Source organism: Vombatus ursinus, unplaced genomic scaffold, assembly GCF_900497805.2.
Source record: "Vombatus ursinus unplaced genomic scaffold, bare-nosed wombat genome assembly UNPS02014794.1, whole genome shotgun sequence".
Taxonomy (NCBI): domain Eukaryota; kingdom Metazoa; phylum Chordata; class Mammalia; order Diprotodontia; family Vombatidae; genus Vombatus; species Vombatus ursinus.
In genome coordinates, this window is record NW_020954572.1 from 20,773,356 (window position 1) to 20,792,857 (window position 19,502).

The following is a 19,502-nucleotide window of genomic DNA, read 5'->3' on the forward strand; positions in this document are numbered from 1 at the left end:
GCTTCTGGGTCCCTCATCTTTGGCCTAAGAGCAAAAGGAAGGGAAGCAATAGGAGAAAAAGGAGATGAATTCTTAGGCCTTTAGGACACAGCTGTGACAGACTGTGCCACTTGGGATGTAATCATCAGATTAAATGTGATCCCCTTGTTAAAACAGGGCATAAAGTTTATTTACAGATATCTGTACAGTTTGAGTGACAAGTCAGGACTCCACACAAACAAAAGCAAATAAAATCATCCCTTCTGAAGGGAAACGAGGCTTTACCCCACACCTGTCAGAAGAGGAAAAGCAAGACCGACAGACATTCAGATCTGTACATCATGAGCTCAGCATATGGACAGAAGGGAAGGTGTTACCTTTCCTGGAAGAAACAGAAAATTTGTGTAAACCAGCCCCTCAGCCAATGTCCCCATCATCACCACGGAAGCACCACAGCGCAAGCTGAGCGGACTCTGTTGTTTCTCACTCTGGGCATGAAACCACTGTGCACAGCCCCAGAGACCACAGCTTTGTGACAATGCCAGTTTTTTGGAACCAAGTGATACACCTGCTTCGAACGAGCCTGGAGAAGAGTTAGCAGTCTTGGGGAGGGAGGCCAAACCACAGGTGGGCTGTTCAGGTGATGAGTGAAGTTCACCCTTGGGTCTTCTTTGGTTGTTTGTTTTTTTTTTCTAACTATATTGCAGTCAGTCCAAATGGGAGCCCTTCTGTGATTCAGTGTCTCAGGCGGAAGGTTTCATCTGTAGTATGTGGGGAGGTGGTGGCAAACCAGCTACACTGTGATGCAAATAGCAATTATTTTTTAATACAAATTTTATTACACAGCTGTAACATCATCGGCGCGCTTCTCCAAATCCAAATGTTGCTAAATACAGATCTACATGGTGGATCAAAATGACTCCAGCAATTCTGGTTGATTCTGTAAATTCACTTCTTTTAAAAACAAAAACAAAAACAAAAAAGTCCAAGTACATAGTTAGGTGAGAGGCCCCAGTGGCCTCAGTGACTCAGGCACAGAGTCCAGAAAATGTTTAACAGTCTGTGATTCCATATTTACACAATAGTCCACAAAGGGTGGGTCTTAGTTAATGGACTATTCAAGTAAATAAGTTTTTTTAAAAAAATTTTTAATAAGCCCATCAATTTTCCTTCACACAACAGAGCAGAGCTGCGGCTGCTGCAGCCCTGTTTTACGGTCCATTTGCCGATTTTACACAATCGCAATGGACTCTTTTTTTTTTTAAATTATCTTCTGCTTTTTTTTTTTTAAAGGAAAAATGTAAACTAAGTTAAAACAACACTGAGGATCTGATAAACTCAGGAAAGCTATCCATTCCATTTCTAAGATTAAATACAACTTAACCCTGATCTTTTCTTCTTCCCCCTCTCCCCAACTCCCTGTTGTCAATCAGGGATTCTTTAGAGAGGTGCAAAGAGAACATCCAGTTCCCCTTCCCTCCAAAGAAATCATCAATCCCTCAGTTGTTCCTTTAGCTTAGTTCTTGGTTTAGTATATTTAGCTGTACTTTGTTCTGAGAAGATTTGTTAAATGTCACTTTTATTTACATTTGGAACTTTACACCTGAGAATGATTATCAAGCAGTCGGCTTATCTCCTTTCAAACATTCCATAAAGACACACACACACCTTTGTGCTGGCATCACATTAGCTGCACCAACTATATATATAAAGATATATACACACACACATATATGTGTGACATAAGTCATATACACACAAATACGTGCATATATATAGACACATAGATATGTGTACATCTGATATATATCATTTATGTATATATATGCACACACACAACTGCACATGCTTGTAACATTTTCAATTTGCCTTTTTGTGTCCTTTCTTTCCACTCACGTTAAACAATCTGTCTTTTTTTTTCCTTTTTAAAAAAAAGCTAACTTTAGAATTGCTCAAAAAGCAAAACAATTTCTAGGAGCTTAGGGTTCCAGGGCATAGAAAGAACAGACATGTGCATGGGGCTGAGGGCAGAGACTCCACACTACAGCAGAGAAGCCACTTCCTGCGTTCCGTGGAGCAGTGAGGAGTTACGTCTCACTGCCCTCCCTTGAATCCTGGCTCTGGGATGTTGCCCCCACCCTCAACCCTTCCCCATCCACTAAGTAGGGACTTTACTAGGGAGTTTTTCTGAGTTCATAGAGGTGACAGGGAATCAGGGAGGGAGTCACACAGCTATAGTAGCCAGGCCTGTTTAATAAGAAGAATCACATTTAATAAGTTTCTTTCTTGTAGTTTCAGATGCTCAAATACAGCTGATAGAAATTTGAAACAGCCGTAGAGAACCATAACAGACTGATACAAAGAGTACTGCATCTTAAAAATGATAAAAAAACACCTGGAAAAAATCCACACACACATATGCACACTTATGCACACACACCCACACATACACACACCCACACACACATACACACACCCACACCTCCCTCTTAAAATGTACACTTTTTGAAAACTAAACCAGTTTTCAAAAACTCCCTTCTGCAGAGGTGGAGAAAGAGGAGAAAGATGTGGAGAAGGAAGACTGTAGGTGACCAGTCCCCACCCCTGCCAACATGGGCCAGGTGCCAAGCTTGATGGCCATGCCCAAGGTGGTACAGGGAGAAGCTTGCCCAGGGTTGCTGCTGCCACCCACAGGCTCTGGCAGGAATCCTGACTCTGCTATAATACTGAACATAGGCAGAGTGGCCCAATGAACTGTGATGATGACAAAATAAAAAGCAAAATGCAAACAGAAAGACATGGATAAAACCCGAGAGAGCTTGAATCCACACAGGTGTGGGGCAGCAAGAGGGGAGGGAGGGTGGGTGGATGAGGGAGATCTATACAGTAAATGGTTTTATGTTACAGATGACTGGCAGTTTAAAGAGTCTCTTCCCAGCGCCCCTGCTGCTCCAGCCCAAAGAGGGCAAAACCAAGGGAGAAGAGGAGAAGAGGAACATCATCGTGGTGCATGCAGGGTCAGAAGCAGCAGGCTGGGCTTGCTCAAATAAGTCCTCGTCGTTTTTTATAATCTTCTAAGTTCAGAGACCTTCTCGGAGCACCGTCCTTGGCTGGGGGAGCCTTTGAGGTGATGGCCAGAGTCTTTGATTCTGTGCGGAGAGAACATCATGGGAATTTTGAGTGACTGGGAAGTTTTCTTTTTTAGTCTTTATTTATTCACTATTTCCCAGCTACACGGCAAAAACATTTTTAAAAATTTTTTTAAGCTTTTGCGTTCCAAATTCGCCCCCCTCCTTCCCACCCTTCCTTCCTGTGAGAAGTCAAGCATTTTGATTCTGATTATACATGTGAGGTCATGCAAAACATATATCCATGTTGCAAAAGAAAACACAAGCAAAATAAAATAATAGGGGCAGCTAGGTGGCGCAGTGGATAGTGCTCCAGCCTTGGGGTCTGGAGGACCTAAGTTCAAATCTGACCCCAGACACTTGACACTTATTAGCTGTGTAACCCTGGGCAAGTCACTTAATCCTGACTGCCTCACCAAAAAAAGCAAAAACAAAGTAAAATAATAAAAAAAAAGTTTAAAAAAATGCTTCAATCTGCATTCACAGTTTGTCAGTTTCCTCTCTGGAGGTAAAGAGCATTTTTCATCATGGCTCCTTTGGAATTGTCTTGGATCACTGTCTTGATTAGAGTAGCTAAGTCTTTCACAGTTAATCATCTTTACAATGTTGCTGTCCCTGTGTGCAACATTCTCCTGGTTCTGTTCACTTCACTTTACATGAGATCATGTAAGTCTTCCCAGGTTTAGAAACAGTTTTAAGATGAGAAAAGTGCCATCTGCACCCATTCAAATCATCCTATCCATTTAGGTCTTTCAGCACTGCCCCAGACCAGTAGGCCATCAGGGGCCCCCTAAAACAGTCCTGCTGACATTTCTAGAAACCGTCTCCAGGCTCATCACCCTGGCCTACCTGAACTGGGAACTTGCAAGTCAATCTTCACATCAAAGTCATGCACTTTGAACAGGTCCTCTGAGAGGTCACTGGCTGACTTAGAGTTGATGTCTTTGTCTTTTCCTTGACCCTGTAACATAGACAGATGTCTAAAGATTAAACCAGGCTAAAGAAAATTGAGAACCCCTGGCAAGACATACAGAAAAGGAGAAAAGCAGCAGTTTCTGGTAATGAATCTTCCCTTCAACTCAAGTACTAAAGAAAACCTGCCTAATCACACTCTCCCAGATAGTTACCCATTCTCAAAGAAGAGCATATAGAATCGGGGACATGAAAGTCACTTCTCCAAAGCCCAAAAGGAGGGAGATAAAAGTGAACTCCAGACATGAGTACTTAAGAATGTTCCTCTCAACACTCAGGGTTTCAATTGTTCCATGAGAGTTCCTTCAATCTGGATGACAGCACTGAGAATGGGAGTGAAAAACATACTTTACAAGACTTAATTCTTATAGGTGCTCAAGCAGAAAAGCTGCTTTTCTTCCTAATGAGGAGATACAGAAGTTATTTATTAACTTCATCAATAATGGTTAGTAGGGCAAGTTTGGAGCTTCAAGAGAAGAGCGACTTTTCCTCCATGTAGTGACTAAAATGGTGAAGTAGGGGGAAAAGTATTCATATAAGCTAGCTAGCTGATTGGCCCAGGAGGCTGCTTGGGTAGTACTTGCCTTGTTCATCTCCTTTGGAGCATCTGGTAATGCACCAGAGCCATACTTTGCATTCAGCTGAGCCAAGATGGCGGCTTGAACAGCAGGGTCTCTGGACTGAGAACAAAATATATTACATTTCAGGCTCTTCAGCACTCACTCCGACTGCCAGAAAGATTGCCCCTTTACAACCCCCTTCCCCTTAACAACCCACCACCAACACCCTGGTGTCGTCCTCACTGGAAGAAGACAGCAGGAATCACTGGTTTTGTTAAAGTCCACATTCTGTCAGGTTCGAAGTAACTGAATGTGCAGGATTTCCAGAACTTATGCTATCATTCTAGTTCTGTGACAGGGGAGGAATCCACACTAAATCCCAGCAGAGCTATCCCCTTTTGCTTCTATGACAGACTTTCAGAGACCTTGGCTTAAGAGATATCAGGAAGTATTTGACTCCTGAACCCAAGGAAAGCCAATGATAGCCATCTCTCCCTTAATCTCCAAGGTGTACTTAAACCCTAAGAAAAGGGTTCTTTGGCTCTGACTCCTACACTTACATTGGAGACAATAGTTGGTTTGCATTGCCGCCTGGTGAAGGGGTCCATCTGCTGATTTTTCATGTTGTGACTTTCAGCCTGAAGCAGAGAACAATGAATTACAGAAGCTGAATGAATCACTCGTTACCTTCCCTTGTTACCCACAGCAAGTTCATGCTGGTTTGAGATGAGTCAGAAATATCAGTTATGTTCCCTAACTTCCAAGGCTCCCATTTTCCTGAACTTCAGAACTCAATGTATTTAGTGACAGAAAGGTGACAAAAAGAACCTGCATCGCAAAAATGAAATTCATCATCTTAGCCGCACTCACCACAAGGGCTTTCTCAGACTCAACAATGTTCCATTCCCGATTTCGTTGGTTGATGTAACTGTGGAGAAAGCAGAATATGATGAGCAAGAGGCAAGTGTCGGATTCAAAAAAGGAACCAGACAGCAGTAGCCCAGGGGGCAGAAGGAGGACGATGTCATCACTTCCAATGATTCTGCTCTGAGCTCCAAGGCCTAGGGCCACGGGAAGGTATAGTGACTATTTCATGAACTCACCTGATGGCAGAAATGTTCTTTGTTCGCTGCCGATCCAGGGCCTCTGCCCTTTCCTCCAGTTCATTCAGCTGATCTTGGATTTGTTTGGCCTTGTCTTGGTCTCCCAAGTCTTCTGCCATGGCCTGCAAACCCAAAGTCATCTGTCTGACAGTCCTCATTTACCATAGGTTATCAATTACATTCTCTCACTCTAGGCACAGTCAAGACAACGATCCCTATTGGAGGATGGGTGTTCTCAAGATAAAAATCAGAAGTGGAAATACTCTGAAAAAGTTTGTTAAAAATGCCAAGTTTTATTTTTATTGTAATATGATGAACCTCCCTACCCACTTGCTTGGCTCCTCAGGGCCACCTAGTGATTAAGATGGTTAACAACACCCCTATAGTCAATTCTTAAGAAGGATGAAATGCCAGCAAGAGATATGTAGTATTTTAATGTTACCACTGGGAAATGTAAACAAAATGCTTGCCAATACCACTGATGTTGCTAGGTCTAATGATCAGTATTACCTCCTGCTGGTTTAGTGGTTGGTTTTATAGGCATGAAACTTGAGAGTACAGAATTTCAACAGAGAGCAAAATAGAAGGAACCCATATGTTTGTAAAAAGAAAAATAATCTCCATTAGTTTGTAGAAGTAAAAAGGGCCAAGTTGAACCTACATTTGCAATCAGGGTATGGTAAATGCTTAGCAAATGAATTCAGAGCCTTTCCCAAGTGCCTCACCCCATAAAACACCAGCAGTTTGTCTCCATATCACCTTAACATAGCATCACTGGGGAGCCTGAGGCCCAGCCCTAAGGACTATCCCTTACCTTTTCTTTCAGAAGCTGCGTTTTTTTCATAGCATAGTTGGGTGGAGCTTTTCTGAATCTCTCTTTCTCTTTTACAATCTGTACCGGAGAGGAGGAGACATCAGGAATGAGGTAAGAGTCTTGTTATTTTAAAAATATCTTTGCAGATGAGATAAACAAAGTCCTTCCTGGAAGCAGCTTCTCTTCCTAGGGCTGAGCCAGGCCCCACAGAAAGAGTTCATTCCAAGGGATAGGCTGGTGCTGACTGAGCTATGGAGAAGTTTCAGGGACAGTCTGAAAAAGGAGTATATGCCAATAAGATCTGCAGCAGCCTGTGGGACTAGGACTGTAACGCTAACTGCTGCTAGGAGAAAACTGCAGAGACTGAAGAGCACAAAGAGAAGAGCTGCAGAACTACAGGGAGCGGAACACAGAGGATGAACTTCAGCAAAGTGCTTCGGAGAAGGAGAATCGGTGAAGCACCAAGTCATGGTAGAATAGTCAGGCACTCAAACCCCCAGACCCCGACCCTGGGTTTATTTCCTTTGTCTATGGCTTTCGTCTTGGAATCTTCTTCCCCACTCATTAAGAAAACAAAATAGCTAAAAAAAAGAGTGTCAGACCTCAAAATCTAGCAGAGCCTAGAATCTTGACCCTCACTAGACACCGATGCCTGGGTTATCAGCTTCTCACCTCTTCAATATCCTGATCATTAAATTTATAATTCAAAGCTTCTTTAATGGACAATTCTTTCTTGTTGATTTCATCCAAGGTAGGCAGCTGCATGCCAGCAGAAAACATCTGGATATCCCCCCCCCAAAAAAAAGACAAAATGTCAAGAAGAGCTCTAAATGTGACTGTGTTACATCCTTGGTTACCTGAAGTCTATCAACTTACCGCTTCTTTCCATTTCATGAATTCACTTTCTGTGAACTCTTGGTTTGAGACAAACTCCAGGCGGAACACTCGCTGGTCATTGCCATGCCTAAGACAAAAAAATTGAGCACTATTCAAACTACAAATGGTGACTGTGGAAGGCACCTAACAGTGATATCAGAGTTACATAGCATTCTCATCAGTGCTGCCCTAATACAAAATTTCAATAAATTCCATCAGTCAATCCAGAACTAGCATTCTTAGTACCTTCCCATCTTCTGAATGGCATGAACAATGGAGAGGACAGAGGTTCTATCTCTTGTGAAGACTCCCAGGAAACTATATGGGATATGACCCACAGTTGGGTGTAGGGCCTAAAACAGCTTTTTTTTTAAATGTTTATCATAAAAGATCATCTTGACAAATAAAAATAGGAGGAAAAAAGCTTAATATCAAACCCAAAGAACGATTTACATTAAAGAAACACCTTGAACAAGAACTTATTTACTTTGCATTTTCTCCCAATTTCTTATCTTCACACAAAGTTTTGTTGTGGTTTAGTCAATGTAATTACTCTCGTTCTGCTTTCTTTGCTTCATACTATTTCAACATTTTATATAGTCTTTGTATTTGTAAGTTTGAGAAAGGTAGGCCCAAAAAAAGGAAGTGGGCTGGTCATGTAGCTATAATAAAGGATAACTAATGTACAGTCTATATGCTCCACTGGCATTCATGAAATGTCAAGATATATAGAGGGAGTACCTCAGCATGTTGGGTGGATCCCTGCATTGGAAGATTTGTAAAAGGACACAGATAAAGAGTTGTATAGGATAAAAAAAAAGTGGATGGATTGTGATTTGCATTACTGAAGGAAGTACCTATTTTGATGAAATCACAGATCCATCAAAGTATTCCAGTATTTTTAATAGTGTAGTAATGCCCCACTACATTAATAAACTACAATTTATTCACTCATTCCACAACCAGTATGGAATGATTATATATGTATATATTTCTGAGTAGAGAGATAGACAGATATAGACAGAAAGCCAGAGATAGAAAGAGACAGGCTATTATTGGTAGTTTTCTTTTATCTTCACTGAAGTACTAACACAATACCTTATGCTCAGGTGGTGATCCTGGTTTCCTGAAGGCTATAGGCTATGCCATCAGGGGAGGTTCTAGCAATGTGAAAAGGAAAAGTACAAGACAAGTGAAGAAATACGTGTTTTGTGTCTGAAGACTAAGCTAGTTAAGTGCAAGGGGGTTTATTATTAGATGGAGTACAAGATATACCTAGACACAAAAATCCATCTTTTTAACATCTATTATTTTTTCTGGTGATACTACAGAGCTGTGAATTATAGAACACCACAATCTTTGAAGAATCAAAATTATGAGTGCCTCAAAACAAAATGGAAAGACATATGGTGGATATAGGTAGGTTTAGGCATGTTACCAATGATTTGATGTATACCAAGAAAATTTACAACTGGAAGGGTCAGTAGCATTCAAGTCCAACCCCTCCTTTTATGGATGAAGAGACCAAGGTCCAGAGACCATGACTTGCCAATATGTGACAAGTGTCAATTCTGGGATTGGAAGCCAGGTTCTCTGACTCCAAATCTAGTCCTCTTTTCACTATCCCAAACCAGCTGCAGCAAGCAAGGTTGGTGTGGAGTAGAACCAAGGAGAAGCAGGGCTTCTAGCACTTCCAGCATCTATCCCTGCCTGCAGAAGAATAACCAGGGCAGGAATACCAGACCAAACGGAAGCCTACAATTCTGCCACTCGGAACCAGCACGACTTTCCAGCTGGCTGATAAGGGCTGATGAATCCAGCAGCAGGCTACTCTCGCTCAGACCCAAACACAAGTCAGGAACTTCCAGAGCTCAGATCAGGGGAGAAGTCCTGGATTGGATCGCTCTGGGAGCATTGAAATCTTTCAGTTCTCCAGCCTGTCCCTGAGATCCTGGAATAACACAACCCTCAATAACCCAAGAAAGCAGCAACACCAGCTCAGACCTTCCTCCAGAAGTTCCTCAGAGCCTAGCCCTAACATAAAATCCAAAGCCAGGAAGTAGGATGGAAGAATGGACAAAAAAACAAAACAAACCAAAACAAAAAAAAAAGAACCACATCATAATGAGCTATTATGGTGGCAGGGAAGCTTAAGACTTAAATAAATGCAGAAGAGAATGACTCTAAAGCATCTACATGCAAAGTATGAGAGAAAAACACAGATTGAGCACATATTCAACTAGGATTCCTGGGAGAGATAAAGAGGTTGTTTTTTTTTTTTTTTTTTTTTAAGAATTAGAAAATCTTTCATAAATGGAATAAGAGTGCTTGAAGAAAAAACCTGGAAAAGAAATGAGAGCTTTGGAAGAAAGAATGGGAAAGGGAATTAGTAGCTTGGCACAAAAACCTTGCCCAAGCAACAAAATACATGAAAATTAGAATGGATCAAATAGAAGTCAATGAGTCCCAGAGGTAACAAGAAATATTAAAACAAGGTCAAAAAGGCTAAAAAAAAAAAAAAAAAAAAAAAAAAAAGAAAATGTAATATCTCTCACAGCAAAAACAACTGACCTATAAAACAGATCAAGGAGGAAAAAAATTGAGAATCATTGAACTAATGGAACACTACGACCAAAAAAAGTTTAGACATCCTGTTTCAAAAAAATCTGAAAATAAAACTGCACAGATCTCTTAGAACCAGAAGGCAAAGGAGAAATAGAAAGAATCCACTGGCTGCTTCCTAAAAGAAACCTTCAAATGAAAACATCATAGCCAAAATCCAGAGCTTCCAGGTCAAAGGAGAAACAACCCAAGTATCATGGAGGTAAAGTCAAGATCACATAGGATTTAGTAGTCATCACTATGAAGGAACAGAAAACTGGACTAAGATATTCCATAAGGCAAAGGATATGGGCTTACGGCCAAGAATAACTTACCCATTAAAACTGAGCTTAATATTATGGGGATAGAAATGGATCTTTAATGAAATCGAAGACTTCTAACATTAAAAGACCATAGCTGCAGAGAAACTCTGAATTTCAAACACAAGAGCAAAGAGAAACATATGTAAGTAAACATGAATGAACAATAAGAGACTAAACAAGGAAAAACTGCTTATATTCAAACGTGAGGAGATGACACGTGTCCCCTCTGAACCACATCTTTAGTAGGGGTTAGAGAGGATAGAAGGCCTAGCAGTGGCTGTGTTATATTCTGATGATTTTAAAAATGGAAAGAAAGAACAGGAATATACTGAAGGAGAAGGGAAAGGAAAGGAAGGAAGGGTAGAGAGAATAATCTCACAGAATCAAAATGCACAAGTAGACATCTATACAAATGAAGAGGGGGTAGTAGCTAATTACATGTGAACTTCATTCTCATCTGAACTGGTCAAAATAAAGCAGGGAGAGAGAGAGAGAGAGAGAGAGAGAGAGAGAGAGAGTGAGAGCTTGAGAGCTTTCTAGGAACAGAAACACGTTTTACTCAGCAGGAAATTAAAAGAGAAATGGGAGTGGTGGGATATTCGGAGAGTAGATGAAGAAAGGGATGAGACCTAAGCAGAACAAATTCTAAGGATGTACAAAAATATTTCATACATTTTTTTGAGGTAGAAAAGAATGGGAATCTGAGGGAGTACTCATAAACTGGGGAATGGATGAACAAGTTATTGTAGATAAATGTGATGGAATACTATTATGCTCAACTCTTAGCAACATTAATGACCTGAGGACTAATGGTGAAACACATCCTATCTACCTCCCTTAGAAAGGTGCAGGGCTCAAGAGTTGAGAATGATATCAATATTTTTTAGGAAATGGCTAATGTGGAAATTTGTTTTGATTGGCTACAAGTTTGCAATGTGTTTTTCTTTTTCTTGTGTTCTCAATGGGGATTGAGGGGGAGGGAACTGGGAAGGAAAGAAGGCTGATCTTTGTAAAGGCCTCTAGGCAATTGAGTAGATCCTCTTGGAGAATTATGGAAAAACATGGATAAGAACTACACAAAATAAAAAACTAAACATTTAATGTACACTGATGGATATTTAGTCAATATTTTAAATCAGTAATAATTAAGATTTGCCTCATAGAAATAGGGAGCATCTATCTTTATCATGAAAGTCTATGTAATAAAGGACTTATTCTTTGAAGGTATAGAAAAATATATGAATCTGTGTAATCTCTCTTGGTGGCTTGTTACATGGTAGTTCAGTGATGGCATTCCTAATCTCTGCTGTTCAGATTGGTCTATTTAGGTTATCTATATCCTAGTTCTGTACAAAAATACTGCTAGCAGTACTACCTACAATAGCAAAAAACTGGAAAAAAAAAAACCAACAACAACTAAGTGCCCAAAAACTGGGATTAAATAAGTTATGGCTTGTGACTGTCACAGAATATAACTTAACCATAAAAACCAATGAATATGAAGAATTCAAAGAATGACAATACTCTATTATAAAGTCCATGAAGAGAGCAGAACTACACTGACTAGAATAAAAAAAAAAATGCCACAACAGTAATTAAATAGAAAAGAAAGTAGTTCAAAAGGAATCACAGAAACAAGCTGAATATTTAGTTATTACTATGTTAATATCAATATACAAATTTTTTTGGGGGGGGCTGGGGGTAGGGTTGGGCTGAGTGTCAAGTGGTAAATAACCAGCATCTATGGGCACATGTATAATTGTTTATATGGTGAACATGAGTAAAATGTACCATATTTTCAGTGCACGGAAGTGGTACAAAAGATAACATCAGAGATATTTAAGACTGGAAGATGATGAAATGACTGTTGAAATGAGGAATAACTGATTGTTTGCTTTCTCCACTGGTAGCTTCATGATGTCCCTAGACTCTCTTTCCTAGTTACCACTATCCCATTATGTGTTATCTCACCCTATTAGAATGTAAACTCCTTGAGGGCAGGTAGGGTCTCTTTTTAGCTGTATCCCCAGCCCTTACTTAGTACAGAGCCTGGCACAAATAATACTTTTTCTTTCATACATTCATTCATCATGTGATGTAGAGGAAGTTCCCCTACATGTTGTGTGCACCCCTGAGTAGAAGATAAACAGCAAGACATAGCCAAAAAACACAAAAGATGAGAAGTCATGGATGGGTTGTGATGTGTACTCAGTGTGTGTACTGGAGGGGGAGGGAAGTGGAGGGGTAGTCTCTCCACATTAACAAAAACCCATATTAATTCAAGTGTTGAAGTACTTCTTTGGATGCATACTGTAGAAGGTGACATGCAATACTTATTTTTCTCATTTATAAACAGCCTAGTGCAATAGGAGTAATATCCTAACACGTACCCCTTCCCATCCTTCATCCAAATTAGGCTGTAAAGAATACTGAGAGCACCAGAGAGTCTCGACTGGCTCAAGAGACTAGAGGCTCATGCTGCTGATGGCAGAGTACAAAGAACCACCAGAAATTCTCTGATGGGCAACTCAGGCCAGGGAGACATTATGCTCTGCTGAACCAATTGAGGTGTCCTCAATACCACCCCTCCACCCTTGTTGGCTATCTTTCTGCTACTAAGACTAAGTAATCTCTTCTTGTTAAAGGTGGATGACCATGTCTCATTGTGTCCCAAATGTCGACTCTAAACTATCAGGGAACTGGTCTGAGGATGGCCAAGCCTAGAATACTGAATTACAAAATGCCTGGGTTAAAGACATCATTTTAAATTTTCAAGTAAGCCTCTACGTACCCTTTGATATTACTGTTTATCCATTTACATTATAATGGTTAGACTTGATTCACTTTCTATTATAAACTTTCATATTTTTCTATTTCTATAGCCAAACCAAACTCGATAAAACTAAACACATTCCTTTATTTGATGCTGGGTTCAAAACTAAACTTGACTATCATGTCAAAGATAGGATTTACACCTGAGGATTACCTACATACTATTTCCTTTTTTCCATCTTTTCTTCCTGGCCTGTCCCTTTATCTGAAACATACTTCTAACTGTATTCTCAGACATTTCATTTCCTTTAGCCTTTCTGTAAATTTTTCTTCTTCCAAAATCCAACAATTTGGAAAACAAAATAATATCTTTTTAACAAATTTTTTTTTTACCACAGAAGTTCTTGCATTAAGACTTTTTAATATGATTAATCAATATTAAGGATTAATAGTTCCAAGTACTTATGTCTCTGAATCAGATCTCTTAAAGTATGAACTTTTGTTCATGGATTCTCTGGAGTTCTTTTGGGTTACCTGTACATCTTTTACCTTTAAAAAGGATGATTATTAAGTTTTCTGGGAAGGTGATCTCAGGATCAAATCCCACATTTTCTGATTTTAAGAATGCTTCAATATTTTCTGCTTTTTGAAAGAAACTTTGGTGAGATCTTTATTGTTTTGTTTTTTGTTTTGTCGAGGCAATTGGGGTTAAGTGACTTGCCCAGGGTCACACAGCAAGTGTCAAGTCTCTGGTCTGAGACCGGATTTGAACTCAGGTCCTCCTGACTCCAGGGCTGGTGCTCTATCCACTGCACCACCTAGCTGCCCCTAACTTTGGTGAGCTCTTGATGAATCCTTTCTGATATGTAGTATTTTTTTATTCCTGGCAATTTGAAGAATCTTTTGCCTTGTCCCTATATTCAAGTTTCAGGATAATGCACTTTGGATAAGTTCAATTTTAATTTCTCCTTAGGAGTTTGGAAAGTGTACAGTATAATTTGTTTTTAATAGTTCTGGGAAATTTTTCCTAATAACAATGGAATAGTAAGTATTTTCTTAAGAAGAAAAGTATTCTGGAACACCAAGAATTCTGAGCTTCCCTTTCATGGATCTGTCTCTCACAGATTTAACTTCTTTCTGAATTGCTTCTAAATCTTTTGGTAGATGAGTTATTTTCTGAGCTTGTTTTTGTCTTCTACTTCATAATTTCCTATGCTTTTTGGTTATACCCAATGAAAATACCAAATTTTCTCTTCTCAAGATTCTTAACTGGATCCACTTTTTAAAATTCCTTTTATCATCTACTTTGGATAAGTTGAATTCTTTCCTTAATTCTTTCGTTGCATTATCCATGTGAGCATCCCTCTCAGGATTTCCTTTCTGCTGAAGCTATTCTTATACTAATAGTGTTACTTCTTCTGACATCTTTTCTACTCTCTTAAACAATAATTTAAAAAATATCAAAGCTTTCTTTTAGTTTGCTAAATATATTTTTGGTGAGCTTTAATTTTCTTATAAAAATTTCTAGCAATTATTTCTTTTCAGCACTTCTGTTGCTATTTTAATAGGGGGACCACTCATGAAGAGCTTGACTCTCTTAAGGTGGATCAGTCCACCATTTTCCTTAAAGGCTTCTCTATTTCCTTCACCCCACTCCACATTAGTTCTTTTTAGGCAGACATGGAAATAAGACAAGAATACACTGAGACTTTGAGCTAAGCAATGGAAGATTCATTTCTAATCTTTACTAATGACTTGCTATACCATCATAGGTCAAGTTCTTCTCCATGCTTCAGTTTCCCTAGCTGTGAATAAGTGCTTTCTCATGTACCTCTATAAAAAGGTAGACAAGAAAAAGTAGAAGTTGTCTACCACACCCATATATGAATGTATGCCTGTGTGAACACTATCCACTATTCTATCTTGAATTCTAACACAAAACATTAAACAGGAAGAACATAACAAATGACAAAAGGCACTTACTACATGACAAGGGAAGGGAAGTTCTTAAGAATCCTATTTCTCTTACCTCAGCTGTAATCCTTTGTTTGTCCTGGTACCACCTAGCTGGTAAACCTTGGCTGTCTCCACAACACCAGTGATTTCGGCAACCTAAGGGAAGAAAACACCAGTCAAAAACATATACTTAAAAGCAGAGATATCCAGTTTTCCTATAGTATACCTAAGAAAGTGGGTACTTGACTCCATTCTGACAGGAACATAACACAATTATTATGAACAGAAAACAAACTTAAGGTAAATGTATCTAATTATGCCAATGTATCAAATTCCAGGGATTTGAGAATTTCAGATCTAATGTGATTTTTATTTTACTGATGGGATTAATTTGGGGCCCTCAGATATCTGATCTATATGATATGGAAATTTTTCATCAATTTATTTTTAAGGAGTCTAGACCTATGATTTCATTTTTATAGGAAGCTCTCTGTATAGAAACTCCCTCCACTAACGCAGATCAGCAATTCATCTGAAATTTAGTCTTAAGAGAGATGACTTGGGTAGTGACGGGTTAGTACATGTTAAAGGTCACACTTGAAACCAGGTCTTCTTGACTCCAAAGTCAGACCTCTTAGACATTACAGCACACTGCTCCTCCAAGTGGTTTTGTGTAAGAAAAAAAAAATTTCTATTTTCTTTCAGATGGCCAAAGTCCTCACTGCCCATTTCTGACATACCTCCTCCTTGCCCTGAAGACAAAAAAGAAACATTTTCTAAAGAAATTATCCCAAGGTTCTAAGAGTCATATGTGGTACCCAGGTTAGCAGAAAGGGATTTCCTCAAGAACTGCATGGGTTAAACTAATGCATTGTTGGTGGAGCTGTGAACTGATCCAACCATTCTGGAGAGCAATGTGGAACTACGCCCAAAGGGCTATAAAAATGTGTATACCCTCTGACCCAGCAATATCACTTCTAGGTCTGTATCCCAAAGAGATCAGACAAATGGGAAAAGGACCCACATATACAAAAATATTTATAGCAGCTCTTTCTGTGGTGGCCAAGAATTGGAAATTAAGGGGATGTCCATCAATTGGAGAATGGCTGAACAAGTTGTGATATATGAATGTAATAGAATACCATTCATTGTGCTATAAGAAATGATTAGCAGGCACCTTTCAGAAAAAAAAAAACAACAAAACCCCAGAAAGATTTCAATGAACTGATGCTGAGTGATGAAACCAGAACAAGGAGAACACTGTACACAGTAAGAGCAACACTGTGCAATGACTGACTTTGATAGACTTAGCTCTTCTCGGCAATGCGAAGACATCTCCAAAAGACTCACAATGGAAAAAGCTATACACATCCAGAGAAAGAACTATGGAATCTGAATGCAGATGGAAGCATATTATTTGCTCTCCTTTTCTTTTGTTGTTGTGTTTTGATTCTTCTTTTTTGTGGTTCCTCCCATTGGTTCTAATTCTTCTTTACAGCATGACTAATGTAAAAATGTATTTAATATGAATGTATAAGTAGAGCCTATATCAGATTACACATCTTGGGGAAGGGGAAAGAGAAGAGTGGGGAGAAAATTTGAAACTCAAAATCTTATGGAAGTGAATGTTGAAAACTAAAAATTAATAAATAAATTGTTTAATAATAATAATAATAATAATAATACAAGAACTACGTGGGTTAAGCAAGCAAGAGAGAAAGAGGTCTCTAGGCATCTGTCTTGGGTACCCAAAATTTCTTTTATTATTGTAGTTTGTTTATGGACAAATCTAAAGCCAATTTCTTCTACTGTACTCACATGTTAGGTCAAGCAGTAGAAGGGAACATAAGGCATAGAAGCCTAGAACAACTCTGAAATCTAGTTTACGATTACAACGAAAGGATAAAATGACCCATCCCAACTAAGGCACAAATGTATCAACATCTTCTGACCCAGTAGTTTTTGAGTACTGAACAAAAAGAACAGTCACTGGGATAATGCTGCACAGTTCTTTATTCAAATACCAACAACTCATTTCCTACATTTGGTCTAGATGGAAATAAAAGCCTTTGTGTGACGTGGATACCATTTGTCACCAGCCAACTCAAATCACCATCTTAATCCACTGCACATGTCCCGACTTTCTTCAGGCTAAAAAACTCTCTCCATTTCCAATGTTGTGGTATTGCTTCTTGACCCCATGCAGCCAAGAAAACAAATGCTCACCCGATAGACAGGTTTACTGTTGTGGTTCCCGATGCCAATTCGTACAAAGCATCCTGTGACTGTCTTAGCAAAGAAAGGCATGTGACACCACCGTTCTAGCTTGTGCCGTGATAACCGTACCCGGTTCAACTCCTCAGGCAGAGAAACTGGCTGTGACTTTGGAGGGACCTCTTCCTTTCTGGGATGGATAAAGGAGTATAGGATAAAAGTATTCATCATGATCATGCACTACAAGGAATGAGGTATACAAACTCCCTAAATTTAATTAAACAAAAAAGTGCCTATTATGTGTAAAACACCATGTTAATAATAATAGCTAACTAGCACTGACATAACGCTTAAGTGATTGACATAAGTTTTGAATGGGATTTTATTTTATTTCAGGCAATTGGGGTTAAGTGACTTGCCCAGGGTCACACAGCTAGTAAGTGTCAAGTGTTTGGTCTGAGGCTGGATTTGAACGCAGGTCCTCCTGACTTCAGGGCCGGTGCTCTCTCCACTGCACCACCTACCTGCCCCTACATTTTGCAAAGTGCTTTACAAATATTATCTTATTTGATCCTCACAACACCACTATGAAGTTGGTTTTATTATTAACCCCATTTTACAGATGAGGAAAATGAGGCAGGCAGAAGTTAAGTGACTTGCCTAGGGTCATACAACCAGTGAGTGTCTGAGACTGGTTTTGAACTTCCTCCAAGTCCAGAGCTCTATCCACTGAGTCACCCCGCTAGACATTAGCGATCCCAAGACTGAAACAGGCCACGGCCTTGCCCTCAAGGAATTTATCAATGAATAAGGGAGAGGAGATAGTAAATAAATATTGTAAAGCACTATAATATATTAAGTGCATAGAAGAGGTTAAAAAAGGTACTAAAAGATAAATTCAATTTAATAGAATGTACACTCAGGATTAACCTGATCAAAATAACATGCAATTCTTTGTAAAAACACAAACTTTAGGAAAATCACAAGAAAGGATAAAAAAGGACAAGTTGTCACATATTGCACCAGTGGGGGGGCCCCAGTAAAACAAGATAAAAAGCAAGTTGTTCTAAGACAGCTGATGATCTGATAGAGTCAGGAAAGTACAGAAACTTGTTGAAATGATTTAGAATCTGTTCTCTTATGTACTAGTAGCCAGATGGCAAAGTGGCTTGTTGTGTTAGCCAGGACCACAGGCAGACCTGAGCTCAGATATAATAACATAAGTAAACTCAGACAGGAAGTTCACAGGTGAAAGAGGGGTTTTTCACAATACTGGGAAGCTCCTGGGTCTTCCTCATGATCAAACACACTTGACTAGAGCCCATGAAATTAAGATATTGCCCACTCACTCCTCTTCTTCATCGGATGAAGTTGTCCTAGATGAGCGATCAGTCTTCTCACTGGATTTATCATCCTCTTCCTCCTCTTCGTCATCAGAGTAGACTTCACTTGTTTTTAATGGTTGTTTTTTGGCAAGCAGCTCAGCTGCAAAGAAAAGGAGAATCTTTGGCTTGGTTCTCAATGATACTGGAGGCTGAAATAGCATTCATTCTTACAAGAAAATTACAGTGGGGAAGGGAGTGGAGATGTCTGTTTTGATCAGCATATCAAAATTAAAGTAAGAGGCAGATTCTCAAAACTGTCCAGATTGTGTCATCTCAGGATATGATGCAAACATCCCGTGGTACTGTGCTAGGCACTGAGGACAATCTGCATTAATGAATGTCTAGAAAATAAGTCTCTGTGCACCATAGAATAAGTTGATCATCTCATACTGGTGTTCTCCTTTCTGATGCACCCAAGACACTTGAAATTGACCAACAGTTTAGTTAAGGTAAAAAATTCCAAGACTCTCAAGACCTATTTGGGGTCTAGGGAAACTGAAGTAGGGAAATTAATAAGACTCTTGGAAATGATGCCCTGATGGAATAGTCATAAAGATGCCATCCCTACACAAAATCAAATCAGGCTCAAAGTCATCACTGACTCTGTCTCACCTGTTCTATTCTTTCGTTTTTCTCTCTCTGCTTTCAGTTCTTCCATGGCCTGAGACTTTTTGTCTAGTTTTTCATCCCGCTTGGAACGTCGCTCCTTGTTATGGGACATGACCTAGGAGATTGATGGGGTGAATATGCATAATGTCTTTTGCTTTTAAATTAGCAGCTCATTTAATAATTTCCACATACATAGCATCAATCACATTC

At 39.4% G+C, this 19,502-nt stretch overlaps 1 protein-coding gene across 1 annotated transcript in view; it reads right to left on the minus strand.

Moving 5' to 3' along the window:
• Positions 1–629: 629 nt before the first annotated feature.
• Positions 630–19,502, minus strand: part of RTF1 (RTF1 homolog, Paf1/RNA polymerase II complex component) — a 49,174-nt gene continuing 30,301 nt past the window's right edge. Inside the window, exons 6-18 of the mRNA XM_027870008.1 lie at positions 19,296–19,407; positions 18,648–18,783; positions 17,311–17,488; positions 15,158–15,240; positions 7,433–7,520; positions 7,229–7,336; positions 6,557–6,634; positions 5,743–5,864; positions 5,510–5,567; positions 5,200–5,277; positions 4,664–4,759; positions 3,957–4,068; positions 630–3,128 (exon numbers count right to left, since the gene is read on the minus strand). Coding sequence (XP_027725809.1) covers positions 3,022–3,128; positions 3,957–4,068; positions 4,664–4,759; positions 5,200–5,277; positions 5,510–5,567; positions 5,743–5,864; positions 6,557–6,634; positions 7,229–7,336; positions 7,433–7,520; positions 15,158–15,240; positions 17,311–17,488; positions 18,648–18,783; positions 19,296–19,407 — 1,356 coding nt within the window. The 3' untranslated portion in view covers positions 630–3,021. The remainder of the gene's footprint in view (positions 3,129–3,956; positions 4,069–4,663; positions 4,760–5,199; positions 5,278–5,509; positions 5,568–5,742; positions 5,865–6,556; positions 6,635–7,228; positions 7,337–7,432; positions 7,521–15,157; positions 15,241–17,310; positions 17,489–18,647; positions 18,784–19,295; positions 19,408–19,502) is intronic.